The sequence below is a fragment of the Pan paniscus genome, chromosome 7 (genome assembly GCF_029289425.2).
Source record: "Pan paniscus chromosome 7, NHGRI_mPanPan1-v2.0_pri, whole genome shotgun sequence".
NCBI lineage: Eukaryota > Metazoa > Chordata > Mammalia > Primates > Hominidae > Pan > Pan paniscus.
This window is the reverse complement of record NC_073256.2, coordinates 111728038-111745218: the sequence shown is the minus strand read 5'-3', so window position 1 is coordinate 111745218 and position 17181 is coordinate 111728038. Positions and strand designations below refer to the sequence as shown.

At 34.2% G+C, this 17181-nt stretch overlaps 1 protein-coding gene across 1 annotated transcript in view; it reads left to right on the top strand.

The window, feature by feature from the left end:
• RAD54B (RAD54 homolog B) overlaps positions 1-17181 on the top strand; it is a 102882-nt gene that overhangs the window by 62151 nt on the left and 23550 nt on the right. The window contains exons 4-8 of the mRNA XM_003821102.6: positions 1861-2055; positions 5484-5765; positions 8948-9110; positions 12720-12945; positions 13562-13769. Coding sequence (XP_003821150.2) covers positions 1861-2055; positions 5484-5765; positions 8948-9110; positions 12720-12945; positions 13562-13769 — 1074 coding nt within the window. The remainder of the gene's footprint in view (positions 1-1860; positions 2056-5483; positions 5766-8947; positions 9111-12719; positions 12946-13561; positions 13770-17181) is intronic.

The window sequence follows — 17181 nt, the reverse complement described above, 5'->3', positions numbered from 1 at the left end:
GGGATTTTGATTGGTATTGTGTTAAATATATTGATCGTTTTGGGGAAAATTACTATCTTAACAAAGTTGAATGTTCCAATTCATGAAATAGGAGCTGTGCTTATTTATAAGAGCTTTGTTAATTTTTTTTCAACAAAGCTTTTTAATTTTAGTGTAGAGATCTGGGTTATCTTTTGTTAGATATTTTCCCAAGTATTTCACATGTGTGTTTTTTGGAGCTACTGTGAATGGAATTTAAAAAATTTTATTTTTGATTATTTCTTGCTAGTCTATAAGAATACAGTTGATTTTTGCATATGAACCTTGCTTCCTGTGACTCTGCTAAATTTATTCTTTATTTTTAGATTCTCTGGGGATTTCTATGTAAATAGTTATATTATCTGTAAATGCTCCGATTTTATTTCTTCCTTTCTGATCTTTATACTTTGTATGCTTTTATTGCCTTATTCCTATATAAGTAAGTAGGAAAATAGTAAAAAGGAAAAAAAATTACTTCATTTTGTTTTTAAAATTTTATTGTTTTGATAGTTTCCATGGTTCAAGTGTATATGACGTAAAAGACATAGTGAAGAGCTCTTCAGTAATGGCGGGAATGAGATTTTGCTGTCTTCAGCTAAACCACCTTTTATCCAGCCACTGAAAATCTAGTGTGTGCAAGTTAGGTGTAAGAAGCAGGAGACAACGTAATTTTAATAATATTTATTCTCATTTCTACTTTGCTGTTTTATACTTGTTCTTATTTGAAAAAGTAACATATCATATGATCCAACACTTTCACTTCTGGGTATATAGCCAAAAAAAAAAAAAATGAAATTGGCATGTTGAAGAGATATCTTCATTCCCATGTTCCTTGGAGTATTTTTCACAGTAGCCAAGATGTGAAGTCAACTTAAGTGTCCATCAATGGATGAATGGATTAAAAACTTCTTGGTATAGGTACACAGTAGAACACTACTCAGCCTTAAAAAAGAAGGCAATCCTGTCACTTGTGACAACATGGGTAAACCTGGAGGACATTATGCTCAGTGAAATAAGCTGGACACAGAAAGACAATTATTGTGTGATCTCACTTATATGTGGAATTCAAAAAAGTCAAACTCTTAGAAACAGAAAGTAGAATGATGGTTACCTAGAGTTGGATAGAGGTGGGGCATTGGGGAGATGTTGGTCAAAGGATCCGAAATTTCAGTTAAGGAGGAATAAGTTCAAGAAATCTATTGTATAACATGGTGACTATAGTTAACAACAATGTATACTTGAAAAATGCTAAGAAAGTAGCATTTTAAAAAATGTTCTCACCACAAAAAGTATGTGAGGTAATGGATAATATTAATTAGTTTGATTTAGCCATCCCACAGTGTATACATATATCAAAACAGAATGTTGTGCACCTACATATATATAATTTTTGTTTATCAATTAAATAAACAAAAATTTCAGGTTTTACTTTCAGAGAACTCTGTAATCTTTGCCTTTCCTCAGCTTGTCATGTTACTTAATTAAATCAGTTTTGTCAAAATGTGATTTTAGATATTTTTCCATGCTATAGACATTGAAGTAATTTCTTAATTTTTAGAGTTTTAAAATGTTTACAGTGATTATTATGTTATTCTACTTCATTTGAGTTTATTTGACTTTGGAACAATAAGACATTTGTAGTAATTATACTCATGTGGTAATATTAACACCTGATATTTGGATTTCTTAGTTTATAAAATGCTAACATGAGTATTATCAAATATTCTTTCATACTATTTCTTAATATAATCTAATTTTCTTGTGCCTTTTGGTTTTGTTTGAATGACCTTACTACTTAGACATTAAAGTCATTTTTAATAATGTGTTTTTTTTTAATTGTAGTTCATTCGGCTCCTAAAGAAGTAGCAGTGTCCAAGGAACAAGAAGAGAAATCTGATAGCCTAGTTAAATATTTCAGTGTTGTTTGGTGTAAGCCTTCAAAGAAAAAACATAAAAAGTGGGAAGGTGATGCTGTTCTTATTGTAAAAGGAAAGTCATTTATATTAAAGAATTTGGAAGGCAAAGACATTGGAAGAGGTATTATGATACTACCTAATGTTTACAGTTTGGCCTGAAATTAGTATGTATCTCTGGTTACATAATTGAAATGTAATTGGGTTTTATAAAGAGATGATAAGGTATTCTTTAATGGATGTTCATTCCTCAACTGTGTATAATACATAAAATAATCTCAAAATGGTTAGTGAGCCTGACAATCTTATGGTTTATGCTAGCTCAGTGAAGCAAATCCTATCCTATGGTTTCATTTTCTCCAAAAATGGCCAGCCAGCTATATATAGTTATTTTGGTACTTTTCTGAGCTTAAACACTAAATTTGACTTGGTATACTTTCTCTCTCTCTCTTTTTAAGAATGCTAAGTGGTTAAAATTGAAAAATATGTTGATATCAAGTTGAATGATATGTAATTTCAGCACTACTCAATAATGTTTTGAAAAACAGAGCAAGGAGATAATGGTTAGGCCTGACGTAGATTAACATATGGAAATTGGAGGTTGCCATTGTTTCTGTTACAAAATGTTGCCAGCGTAATTTGTAGTAATACAAGTTTGGCTACAAATTAAGAATGGCTAACACCAACTACAGTGTCTTTGCATTGTCTCAGTTCAATTTTGAGTGTGACCTATAACTATAAAATCTGTTCTACATGTTTATTTACTTAAAAATATAGTTTATAGTTTTTAATAACTATTATGTGCCAGGCAGTATGCTAGGAATACCAAAGATGATTATAATTTATAATTTACTGGGAACAAAGCAAAGTAATTGATGATTAGGAAGCAATAATACAGTTGTTTCAATGAGAATTTTTACTAAATGCAGTTGGAGCATAAAAGAACCATTTAATCTGCCCAGGAAGCAGTGGGAGCATAAAAGAACCATTTAATCTGCCCAGGAGGCTAGGGGTAAGCTTGATAGGAGTTACCGTTTAAGGTACTATTTGAAGGATGAATAGTTTTGGAGGTTATAGATAAGGGCCATGTGCAAGAGAGAATAGCACATGTAAAGGCACAAAAGCAGGAAGGAATTCAAATTAGTTCAGTGTTTCAGGAATGTAGTGTATGAAAGGCCGTGACAGTGTTAAGAGTTGAAGCAAACTAAATTATCTACAATAGAATGTTTTATTTATTATAAAAATATGGAACAACTGTGTATAGTGATTAGGGGAAGTAAAAAGAAAAATATATAATACACATTCTATGTTGGTTAAGGTCGATTGGGGCTAGATTTTTGGAGAATTTGTTCATGCATTGGTATTGCCTCTTTAGTGAAATTCTAAAGTCAGTGAGAGAGGAAAAATTATCACAATTACTTTGGAATATTTTTTACCCCTAAGGTATAGTATGCATGGTTTTGCATATGAGTAGTTTATAATAAAATGATCTTTCAGTTGCAAGTAACAAAAAATGAAAATTAGGCTTAAAACAGTGGGTTTTTACCCTGACCATGCCAGTAGAATCACCTGAGGTGCTTTTAAGGGTGTAGTGGCTCACGCCTGTAATCTCAGCACTTTGGGAGGCTGGTGGGGAAGGATTGCTTGAGGCTAAGTTCGAGACCAGCCTGGGCAACTTAGCAAGACCTTGTCTATACAAAAAAATAAATTAACCAGGTGTAGTGGCATGCATCTGTAACTCTTAACTACTTGGGAGACTGAGGCAGGAAGATTGCTTGAACCCAGGAGATCGAGGCTGCAGTAAGCCTTGATCCTGCTACTGCACTCCAGCCTGGGCTGGAGAGACCCTGTCTCTTAAAAAAAAAAAAAGAAAAAGAAAAGAAATGCCGATGCCCAGACTCTGACCTTTCTTTGAGGCTCTGATTTATTTGGCCTGTATGGTAGGGAGAGGGACTGAACACAGGTGTATTTTAGGGTTTTCAAAATGAAAATATCCAAACATAGGACTTGGTTGCTTAATTATAACATTAATAAATGTATTAACCTGAAGTTAATTTTGCAAGTTACTGTCTATAAGCAGTTTTTCTTTTAAATAACTGGGATATACAATATGTAAATTTGTTAATGTAAAGATAGAGGTGCTAAGAAAACTGAAAGCTGGAATGCTAAAATTGCTAATAGCTTGTGATAATGCATCAGGCTCAGTTGGCCATCATTGCATAATACCTAGAAAAAAAAAAACCAGTATGTGAAACAAAGTTTAAGAGTAAAAGAAAAGCTTCTAGCGACTGAGATGTTTGAAAGAGTCATCTTTGGATCAAGATCATCTATGGATCTAAATGAAATGAGAGATCTTGGAATTAGAGCTACTTTAAAGGTACCTCAAAGTTAAAAGGTTATTCTTGTCTTCCATTTCCATGTAAAACTGAGATTAACAGTAATTAGATTTTATGTGAAGATAAAACTATAATCTTCATTAATTTGGATAAGTGAAGACCAACACTGAATTGGGATGGAGTGATGGGTCTTTGACATTGAGCTAAGTAATTTCTTCCTATATCAGAGCATTACAATTAAAAAGTATTCCACCATAAATAATTTAAGACTATATATTAAATACAGATTGGCACAGATTATAAATTTTAGGCCAGTTTCAGTAGAGAAAATTTTAGTAATTTTCAACTACTTGAAAAGGGTCATCATGTTTTCTAAAATGCGGCAGTCTTTTATTGTTATTTTTAGAGACTTAAAAGTTTCTGGTATACACAGCTCCTTTGCTTGGTAATGGCACAATAACTACACATTTAATAGTTTAATGCATTTAATAGACAAGGATGGAAGTCTAAAATGCCATCTATGTGGTTAGTGAACTCATTTTAAGCAGCCCATGACTGACTTATCCATACTTATATTTCATCAGCACCTTTACGCAGCAACACTTAATAAATGTTCATCAAATTAATAATAATTCAAACAAGCTTAATATTACAAAATATTCCATGTTTTATTAAAGAGTTAGAACATGGAATATCTATGACCTCTTGCCACAACTGTATTTTAACTTTGCTATCTCATGTGGAACAGTCAGTACTAGTTGTGGTAGCAGTTGCTTTTATTGCTAGTTCTCCTTCACATTTCTAGCTGTTTCTAAGTGAAAATAGAGGTACCATGATGTTTCTGTAGTTTATTTACAAGAAAGGAGGATACATATAGCCTATCAAACTATTTTCTTGGCTTAATTTTTCCAGACAAGAGATGGCAAAACTATAGAGTACAATAATCTATATTTTCAATAGTAAAAAAATTCTTGCTTTCTCTAAAGCATGGCTAATTTGATAGCTGTATTATTTCTTTTGATTTTTAATGTTTTTTTTTTTAACCAAAATGTTAAATTATGCTTCCATTTTGGCTAATGCATTATATAAGACTATTTACATTCAAAGTGCAGTTTTTTTGTACAGTTATGGGAAGGTGACCGTGGTATCCTTTAATTTTTGTCAATTAATTTTTTTCTTTCTTAAAGTGTCAATTTTTTTCTTTCTTAACTTAAAGGCATTGGTTATAAATTCAAAGAGCTTGAAAAGATTGAAGAGGGCCAAACACTGATGATTTGTGGAAAAGAAATAGAAGTCATGGGTGTAATCTCTCCAGATGACTTCAGCAGTGGCAGGTGTTTTCAGCTTGGAGGAGGAAGTACTGCTATCTCGCGTTCTTCTCAGGTTGCCAGGAAATGTTTCTCTAACCCTTTCAAAAGTGTTTGTAAACCAAGTTCAAAGGAAAATAGACAGAATGATTTCCAAAATTGCAAACCACGCCATGACCCATATATGCCAAGTAAGATTTTAAAAATAATTTGAATTTTCTGTTTTTACTGTCAAAATGTTTTTTGTGTGTGAATTTGAAGTTTAAATTTTGTTTTAAAAGTTGTAGGTGAAAGTATACATTATTCTTGAGATATATAATCTGACATAAGAGATAATGTTGAAGTCAAATAACAATATAGTTTGGGAATTATTTCATATGTAAATGAATAATTCCAAGAATACAGTAATAAAAATACTGTACATGTGTTGAAGGAAACATATCTAAATTGTATGTGTATAATTTTGAATAAAATCTGACTTTTTAGTAAGGAGAGAAATTAGTAAATGTATTAATCTGGACTATGATTATACTTCTAATTTGAGGACTGTATGCCTTGATCACAAGCATTAGTGTATAAAAATATTGAATGGTAAGATTTCATGCAAAGTCCAAATTTTACTAGTGAAAGTTCCATTCAATCAGTTAATTTTCACACTGATGAATGCAATTTTAAAAATCACGTTAAAAAAAAAGAAACCTAGATTGTATCTGATTGTTCTTTTGACTGTTCACTCAGCAGGTATTTCTTGATTGCCTTTTATGGGTTGGGCCTAAAGATAAAACTGTCATCACAGAGCTTCTCATTTGGTGAGGGGAAGGACAAGTAATCCGAATCAAAGTATAGTGTAGTAGATGTGAAAGTTGAGACATAGAGGTGACTTCTTTCCTCACAACAGCAAGTATATAAAGTAATGATTATTTTTCCCCATTGCAAGTATTATGGAAACATAAGTTTTGAAGTAAAGAGGCCTTTGAGATCATTTAGATTCGTCTCTTCACTTTGCATTGGAGAAAACTGAGGCCCAGGAAGATGAACCGACTTACCTAAATACAAATAATCAACGGCATTATTGGGACAAAACCCCACAATTAAAAATTCTTAGTTCTATATTAGCTTATCCCAAAGACTTAGTTGAAATACAGGCAGTGGAAGCTGATGCAGCTGAATTTTCTCTTTTTGTCCAAATATTTTGTCTGTCCCACCAGCTCTTTTAACAATCCCCCTCCTCTTTATTCTCCTTTCTCTTTGTACTTTTACTATTACACAATACAGGGCTGTGGGGAACTGAAAAGAATACTGTGCTTATTCAGAGATCTGAGTAAGAATCATGGTTTTGCCACTGAACTAACTGGTTCTTTGACCTCTTGGGGGTAGTCACTAACCTTCCTAATGTTTTGCCTACTCATGTGTAAAACGTGGGTCCTAATAACCACCATAGAGATTTAGAGTGTGTAGTATATACTCTTTCCAGGAAATACTTGTTGAGTGAGTGAATGAAACATTTTATTGTGGCATTTATGTGTTGTGTGTATGTGATGTAAATGTATATATATCTGTGTACATGTGAATTTTATATATATATGTGTGTGTGTGTGTGTGTGTGTGTGTAAAAGCACTTCGGGTAAATAGTAAATGGTTAATTATTCTCATGTATTTATCTTAGCCAAGGATAGAATTAGGTTGTAGACTTTAATGCCTCAGACATGTTGTTAATATTAAATGATCATCTTCATCATTGTGAAGATAAAGAAACATCTTAAAATTTGAACTAGTGTTCTATTATTTTGACTGTTTAGGTTTCTCTTTCTTGAAGATGGGCCTTTTATTAGGTGATTTATAATCCTGTAGTCCTTTTTGCTTGGGCAGTATGTGATTTTTCACCTCTATCTTCTCTTTTTCCTTGTTGTCCTTTTTAAAAGATAGAAAAATAATGGGGCCATTTCTTGACTGGAAATCCACAAGGAGCACACTCTTACTTTGCTACAGTGATATAGAGGAAAGCCAAGGACTACATTTCCCATTTTTACTTCCTAGTCTCCTACCTAACAGGAATTGACCTCAAAGATGAAAGTTCATTTCAGTTACTCAGAAACCTAGGAAGATCCACAGAAAACTTACCCTCTGGGTATTTGTTAATGGTAAACATGACTAAACTCTTATTCCTGTGACAGTATAGTTCCACACTGATGAATATTTACATAGTCTACTGGAATCTATTTCTTTTTATCTCCTCTTCTCATCTCCTCATTCTTTTTTCTTTTTTTATCTAATTCAATTTTTATAAACATGATGTAGGCATGCAAATATATCCCCAAAATAATTTTGGTGGGTTTATTATCTAATTTCAGATTTATCAATTGAGACCTGCCTTCTAGTTATATTTGATTTTGCCTTTTTGGGTGATATTTTAGTAAATCTTTTAAATTGTGTTAGCATAGTTTTGAAGAATTACATTGTTATTCTATGATGACTTCATGCTGCTTTAAAGAGGTTCATGAGGCTGGGTGCAGTGGCTCATGCCTTTAATCCCAGCACTTTGGGAGGCTGAGGTGGGCAGATCACTTGAGGTCAGGAGTTTGTGACCAGCCTGGCTAACATGGTGAAACCTTGCCTCTGTTAAAAATACAAAAATTAGCCGGGTGTGGTGGCGCGAACCTGTAATCCCAGGTACTTGGGAGGCTGAGGCACGAGAATTGCTTGAACCTGGGAGGCGGAGGTTGCAGTGAGCTGAGATCACACCACTGCACTCCACCCTGGGCAACAGTGATACTCTGTCCCCAGGAAAAAAAGCTTTATGAACTTGACATTTATGAATGTAGTAATTAACTTCAAGCAAATAATGGTGGCTAAGTCAATGGAGAATGTATCATTTTTTCTCAGTTCTAATTAATAGGAGTAATGATCATTGTTAGTGTGTTTAGGACTGAAAAGATAGAAAGCCTGTATGTTAAATTTGGGGAGACTTTTTAGAATGAGAAGCTGTGAACATTGGCAAATGCATCTTGGCAAAATTCCAACCTGTGCTTTCAGTTGGAAATAGTTCTCTTTGCTCTGAATACTCAACTATTCAATGTTGTGGCTTATTGAATTCCTTACTAGACAATAGTGAATTTCATTGCTTTCGAAGCACTTTTGGGTATATGAAGTTTGGAAGGCTCTTCGTAATTCTTTGCATGAAATCGTTCATCAGTAAGGCATGAGATTTTCTTTTTAAATTTTGTGCCCTTGGGTAACATTACTGTGACTAAATTTTGGACTTTTTTGGCCACAAATGATGGCAAACATTTCTATCTTAGGGTAATGAAAACAAGATAATGTTGGTTGCTGAAAAAGTGAAATTACAATACTTGTACTTTTACCATTTTTTAAGATTCCCTCGTTATGCCACGACCAGATAAGAATCACCAGTGGGTATTCAATAAGAACTGTTTCCCTCTTGTGGATGTAGTGATTGATCCTTACCTTGTATATCATCTTCGACCACATCAGAAAGAAGGAATCATATTCCTTTATGAATGTGTAATGGGAATGAGGTAGGAAAATAAATCATTTGTTTAATCTAATCTGAATTTTGATTTAACCTGTAACACAATAATGGTTTTCTAAGAAGATCCTGATATAATGAGTCCTGAGGGTACACTATGAATTTCAATTGGTAGGAAAGGTGAATAGTGCTTACTGTGTGCATTTATTCCAAAAGTGGTTCTTGATAGATGCCACGTGCCAAACATACTGCTAGGAGGTGGGCATATGGGAATCAGGACCACGGTCCTTACTTTTAAGTGGCTTTTAAAGTATTTGAGTAAACAGATAAATGCAATTGACCTTAATGTGGTATAATAAAAGCTCACCGACTGCCAGTATGGTAAAGGGTCATAAGAGCAAGTGAAAGAGGCTTTTAATTCTGGTTATAAGATTTTTTTTTTTTTGGAGACGGAGTCTTACTATGTTGCCCAGACTGGAGTGCAATGGCGTTATCTTGGCTCACTGCAATCTCCATCTCCCAAGTTCAAGTGATTCTTGCGTCTCAGCCTCCTGAGTAGCTAGGATTACAGGCGTGCTCCACCATGCCTGGCTAATTTTTGTATTTTTAGTAGAGACGGGGTTTCACCATGTTGGCCAGGCTGGTCTTGAACTCTGGACCTCAAGAGATCCACCCACCTCAGCTTCCCAAAGTGCTAGGATTACAGGCATGAGCCACTGCACCTGGTTATGAGAATTTTGGAAAAAGATTTTCTTCTGTCTCTACATCTGAAAATAGAAAAAAGTTTCTTCTTCCCTTTTGCATTTTCTGATTAAAGAATAGTAGTATCTTAAAGATATTTTAGAGGACACAAAAAAACAGGAGAAAAAAAGAATCAAAGGCCCCTGCTAACATTTCTTCCAGTCTTTTTTGTTTATTTGTTTTGGTTTTGTTTTGCCTTGTTTTTAAATGCCAAGACCCTTGATTTTAAAATTTGTCCTTTAAAGGTAGTTGGAAATGAAATTCTCCCCAACTCTAAGAGCTCCTTGAATGATGACAAGTTAAGGGAATACTGTCTTCCAGAAACTGTTAACTAGACTCATATTTCCTCCCAAATCTGCTTTTTCTTTCAAAGGTCTTATCTCAGTTGGTCTGTGAATCATCTTTGATTTCTTCTCTCTCACATTCTGAATCTAGTCAAACCTGAACTTTTAATTATTTTAACCTCCTAAATATTGTTTCCTAATCTTTTCTGTCATTCCACTGCAGCATCTCTAGTAACCGATGTCATAAAAATATCATATTTTATCTAGACTATTGCAATGGCTTCTAACCTGTATATTTGCTTCTGATGCTTCTCAAATGTATTCTACTTAAAGCCACCATCCTGAGTTTTCTGAAAAACAGTTCTGAACATGGCATTCCCTTATTTAAAATCATTCAGAGACTCTCAGAACTTAGAACAGTGTTTCCCAAACTGTGATCCCTACTCCACTGGCAGTATATGGGACCATTTTGAGGTGGCAAGTGGACAAGCCTTTAAAAAAATTTGAATAGTAGCATATTTAGTTAATTATTAGAAAAATAGGCTGGGCATGGTGGCTTACACCTGTAATCCCAGCATTTTCGGAGGCCAAGGCAGGTGGATCACTTGAGGTCAGGAGTTCAAGACTAGCCTGGCCAACATGGTGAAATCCCGTCTCTACTAAAAATACAAAAATTAGCTGGGTGTGGTGGCAGGCACCTATAATCCTAGCTACTCAGGAGGCTGAGGCAGGAGAATCACTTGAATCCAGGAGGCGGAGGTTGCAGTGAGCCAAGATAGCGCCACTGCACTCCAGCCTGGATGACAGAGCAAGACTCCGTCTGGAGAGAAAAAAAAAAAAAAAGAAAAATAGCACATTAAACTTTTGGTTTCACAGATAAATTATGCTTAGAAAGAGTTTTCTTTTCAAATTTAAGTTAAAATGATTTGAAGAAAAATAATAAATAACATATAGTATCACAGATATGACAACAAATCGTGATGGTAGTCATGAAATACTGGTGTTTGGGAGATGCTGATATATAAGATACAGTCTAAACTCTCAAGGATAAGTATCCTCATCTTTTGTCTTCTACCTGCCGTGGTAGCTTCATATTTTTCAGTTCAAGCTCCAACTATATTCAGCTGCCTAATTAGTGTAGTAATTATTTACCCTTTACAATTTTGCTCAAGGTACATCTCCATAAAGGCTTCCTGTTTGCTCCCTTCTCTTTATCATGAAAGGATGAATCTGGATTTTCTCTTTGCTATTCACTGTATCTCATTGGGCTGACATTTGGTCCTTTGTTGCCAAAGTATTGATCTAAAACAGCCACCTAAATAGTAGCTGTAATTTATGTTGGTAATTTTTTTCTCTATACCTTGAAATGGAACACATATATAAAATTGCATATTGGTTCTTAATTTCTACTAAGAAGAAATACAATTAACTGACAAACTGCAGTTGACTCTTGAACAACTCAGGAGTTAGGGGTGCTGACCCACTGTGTAGTCAAAAATCTGCATATAACTTTTGCAGAAACTTAACTAATAAACTACCGTTGACTGGAAGCCTTACTGATAACATAAACACTCAATTTACACATAATTTCATATATGTATTATATACTGTATTTTTACAAGAAAGCCAGAAAAAAGAAAGCATGAAGAAAACCATAAGGAAGAGAAAATGTATTTACTATTCATTAAGAGGAAATGGATCATCATAAAGGTCTTCATCCTTATCATGTTGAGTAGGCTGAGGAAGAGGAGGAAGAGGAAGGGTTGGTTTGGTTGTCTCAGGAGTGGCAGAGGTGGCGGAAGAGGTGGAGGAGATAGAAGGGAGGCAAGAGAGGTAGGCACACTCATTTATAACATTTATTGAAAAAAACCCATATATAAGTGGACTTTCACAGTTCCAACCCTTCTTGTTCAGTGGTCAACTGTATACTTATGTATTTTTGTAATATCCTTAATTCCCTTGGACTTTCTTAACTTTAAAAATATAAAACATACACTTCTAAGGTCTTTAAAAATATAAAGTGGCATAAAAATACATGGTCTTACTAATAATATCTCTAATAACATTTAATTTTAAATTACATAACTTAGTAGGTCTGTAGGATAACAACTTTTACTAAATTATGTGTATTATATCAAGTGTTTAGTGTTTAATTTTTTTATGATGCAGGGAGCTATTTTTGTTGAGGACTTCATTTACTGACAGAATCATAAAATACAGCTCAGTAGATCTTGCTGATTAAATATAATACAACAATATATTTTAAACTGTTTTGATATCTGAAACCAATAAAAATCACTTAACTCTTAGTGATGAGAAACACAGTTATCGTTAAATTATCCATATGCAGATATAAAATTGGAATTCATTTCCAGCCTCTAAATATGTACATGTAATAGTAGCAGATGATTTAGATTCAAGTCTCTAATTTCAGATTTATGTTTTGGTAATTTAGTTGACAATATGTAATGGATATAATTATCAAAGATGCAAAAGATGTGTTGTAAATCAGCTAATGAAGTACTAAAAGTCTTCAGTGTCATTACAAAATATCAGTTTCTGGTTCTTGATGATTTTAAGAGCATAAAATATTTTTCTATTGTGATTAAAGGAAGTAAAATTTTTTCTAACAGAATGAATGGCAGTTGTGGAGCTATTCTTGCTGATGAAATGGGTTTAGGGAAGACATTGCAATGTATTTCGCTCATCTGGACCCTGCAGTGTCAGGGACCCTATGGAGGCAAGCCAGTAATAAAGAAGACACTAATTGTCACACCTGGAAGCTTGGTGAATAATTGGAAGAAAGAATTTCAAAAATGGCTAGGAAGTGAAAGGATCAAGATATTTACTGTTGATCAGGTAAGAAACTTAAAAGTTTAGCCTTAGTCATTTAAAAAAAATCTAGTTTTTCAAATCAGTAATTCAGTTTTTACTTGTTAACTCCCTAACCCTTTTGCACAAAAATGGAGTCTTAGCTTACATTTTGGTTTTGAGTTGTTATGGACTGAATGTTTGTGTCCCCCAGATTCATATGTTGAAACCCTAACTTTCAATATAGCAGTATTAGGAGGTGGGCTTGGGAGGTAATTAGGTTTAAATGAGGTCGTGAGGGTAGAGCCACGTGATGAGATTAGTGCCTCCGTAACCAGAGCAAGAGACACCAGAACTTCCTTTCTCTACCACGTGAGGATACAGTAAAAAGCATTCTTCTGCAAGCCAGGAAGAGGGCTCTCACCAGAAGCCAACCATGCTAGCACCCTGATCTTAGACCTTCCACCAGAACTGTGAGAAATAAATGTCTGTTGTTTAAGCCACCCAATCTATGGTATTTTGTTTATAGCAGCCTCAGTTGACTAAGACAGAAAGAGTTAACACATTCCAATTCTTAGTAAGTGACTGTCAGGAATAGGCTGCTTAAATTTGATTTCATATAGTTTCTGTTCCTGATTTTTAAAATACTATCTTTTTTCCTCAGGACCACAAAGTTGAAGAATTCATCAAGTCTATATTTTATTCTGTTCTTATTATCAGTTATGAAATGTTACTTCGTTCCCTGGATCAAATTAAGAATATAAAATTTGATCTTCTAATCTGTGACGAGGGGCATCGTTTGAAGAACAGTGCCATTAAGACAACTACAGCCCTCATTAGCCTTTCTTGTGAGAAAAGAATAATTCTAACTGGTCAGTATTCAGTTTGGGGAAGATATTTTGGAATTTTTGCCTAGTGAACATACAGACTTGTACTATAATGCTTAACATTCAAATAACTGGTGGTGTTGGATGGAATTTATACTAATAAACCTGTGTTAATGAACTCTTGGTAGGATTCTGAATCTTCAAATCCATGTGTAATTTTCTGTAGCCCAGACTTTGGAGTTTTTTAGGAATAAACACAATGATATCATGATAAGGAATTTAGGAGATCAGACTGGATTGCTTGTGCTTGGTTCCCGAGTCTGACATAGCTGTACAACTTGGAGCAAATTATTTAGTGTCTCTGTGCCTCAGTTTTTTTAAATCTCTAAAATAGGAATGATAATACCATCTAACTTTGTAGAGTTCTCATGAGGGTCAGAGGAGTTAATCAATGTAAAGTTCTTGGGAAACTACCTGACACGTGGTAAGTGTTTAATATAAATATCAGTTATTTTTATATGTATATGCTACATATGCATGGTTTATTGTTGGACAGAGCTTCTGGACCCAACTGTCTGGAAAGGTGGAATGGATGGTAAATACGAGAATCTTCTTCTACCTTTTTATTTAAGGCCTAGACTGGAGTATGATCTAAGTAGCTCAATGTAGCTTTTCTCCCATATCTCATCTTGGTCTTGTATGGCCCTTCCACTTCGCCGTTGTGTCAGCAGAATGAAGAAGAGAATTGTATTCATTACTAATATTTACAATTCCCCTATTTTCTACTTGGGGCTTCATTTTCCCTACCATCTTCAGCCCTTTTGGAAGGAATGGTCAGGATATGATTATTCTTACTGTGTCATCGTCATTTTTTCCTTCATGTGTTGTTTATGCATGTCACAGCTCTCTGAAGTTAAATGAAGAGAGAGAAGGAGTATGACCAAAAACTTGTACCTCCTTCCTATACCGATAGGGTGGAAATATGCCCCAGAACAACAGAGAGGAGAAAACTCCTCCTCTTCTGTTCTTACTGTGTTGGGGTGGGGAAGACTATCCACCTTTAAGAAATTCCTCATGATTTGACTTCCAATTTGTATAGGAGGATTGTATTAACCATTATCAAAAGCGATTTTTAAAATGATCTGTACTTTAAAAAAATGATTTTGGGAAATGCTAAATGACCTTTTTATTTTTTGAATTTAATCACGATGATAAAGACAAAAGGACTAGGGTCAAATTTCATAGTTATACCCCCAAGATTTTCTGGTTGCCCAATGAATGTTTGTCAATAATAGTGAAGTGGAAACCAAAGAATAGGAAAACTAGTGTTGAATATTTATAAAATGCCATTTTTAAAGGAAAAAATGAGTCAGGGAAATGGGAACCATACTCTGAATGATTTTCATATCTTTGGCTGTTTGAGAAGCTGAGTGGATTCGTTATACTTGATTTCCAGTGCTGCAGTTCAGATTTCTTTACTGGCCTTTGATCTTGAGATCACTGGAGCCAGAAAAGTAATGAAAAAAAAAAATGAGTTAGCTGAATTTAGTAACACTGAGTTAGAAGAGAAAAAGACTGTTTCTTCTTACTGCTTAAGATGGGGGTCAGTATTGCTTATTTAAAGAATAGTTGCAGATATAAAGTAAAAATGTTTAGCACTAGAAGGGAGGAGAAAAAGAAATAAAAAAGAAGAGTGAGAAATAAAATATACTGAAAAGTACTGAAGATAAGAAATAAAAGTAGTTCCCTTCCTCACTTGAAAATCATAATTTTCTGTAGCAAAAATATATAATTTTATTGATATTCTCAATGATAAGCAAATACTAATTTAACTAACATTCCAAATTAAATTTAATCTGCAGTAGAAAATTGATCTAGGATTTCATTCAACAAGAATGTCTTGATAGCAACCAGTGACATTGTTTCATTTGAGGCATTAGTATTGTCCTCTGTATCCTTTGTCAATCTTAGCTTGTTTCTGTTTTGCTGTCCTTATCACTCTTATCCCCTGAGCTATGAATTTAGGTAAAAACTAGCCCTAACTAACCTTTTTGATTTAGAAATACTCATAGTTGGTTTCTGTATTCTTAGAATTGCCTGAATGAAGTCTTTGCTTTTATGGGCAGGACGTTTTACCCCAAGATGATTTGTTCCTTATTATGAAAGTACATGTTTGTATAGGAGTATGTACAGTGATATATACATGATAGGTGCTCAATAACTAAGAATCAAATGAAAATAATTTTGATTTTGTTTCCTCATATTATCTAGCCCAGTGCTGTGGAGTTAATATTTACTGGAAAATGGTTAGGATTCAGTTTGATTGATAGAGGGGTATTAGTCTTGTAGCACTGCCATAGCAAAAGACCACAGACTAAACAACAGACATTTATTTTCTCACAGTTCTCGAGACTGGAAGTCCAAGATCAAGATGTCAGCAGGTTTGGTTTCTATTGAGATCTCCCTGCTTGGCTTGCAGAGAGCTGCCTTCTCCCTATGTCCTCATGTACTCTATCCTCTCTGCAAATGTATTCGTGGAGTATGTCTCTCTCTTCTTAGAAGGATACCAGTCATATTGGATTAGGGCCCCATCCTTAGGACCTCATTTAACCTTAACTGCCTTCTTAAAGTTCCTATCTCCAAAAACAGTCACATTGGGGGTTAGAGCTTCAACATAGGAATTTTAGGGAGATACAGTTCAGCCCACAATTAAGAGCTGAATGATTATTATAAGATCTTCAATGCCCTTTCATTATATCATAGAAAAGATAAATCTGAGATTAATTCTTTACTGTTATAAATAATGTGATGAATATCTGCAAGCATATACTCTTTGTGTATAGATTCCTAGAAGTGGGCTTATAGGATTAAAAGGAAAAATATAAATGTGTATAAAAAGCTCTCAGAGCTTTCTATGGAGGTTACAGGAGGATATAGGTGTAGGTTATTGACAGTGTTGGGTTGGGTGGTAGATTTATTTCTTTTTAAAAAAAAACAAACCAAAAAACAAAGAAAAAGCTTTTTTTTTGTAGGGATAGGGTGGAGGTAGGGAAAAGAAAGAGTCCTTTCATTTTCTCAGAAGTTTCTTTCCCATACTCTTGAAAATAGTCTTAGTAAGTACACCAACTTGACTTGAAAATCTTTAGTTTTTTCTTTTTTTCTTCTACAGGTTTTACCTAGTCTAGAATTAGAGCACTGAAATAGCAAATGGGGGTCTAAATTACCACTAGAAAGCAATGTGACAAACTCTTACAATGATGCTATACTATACTATTGGTTCTCTCTTGTAGCCATATTCCCCTTCTCATCTTTTTCCCCCCTTCCTTACTCTTTTTCCTTCTTCTTTTCTGCCCTAAATCCTTTTTCCTATTCCCTTCTTGTGTTCTGCTTTTCTTCTTTTGTCCAGTTTTGCTCTTGCCTCTTCCCTTTGTATATCAGTTGGGATGATTTCAGATGC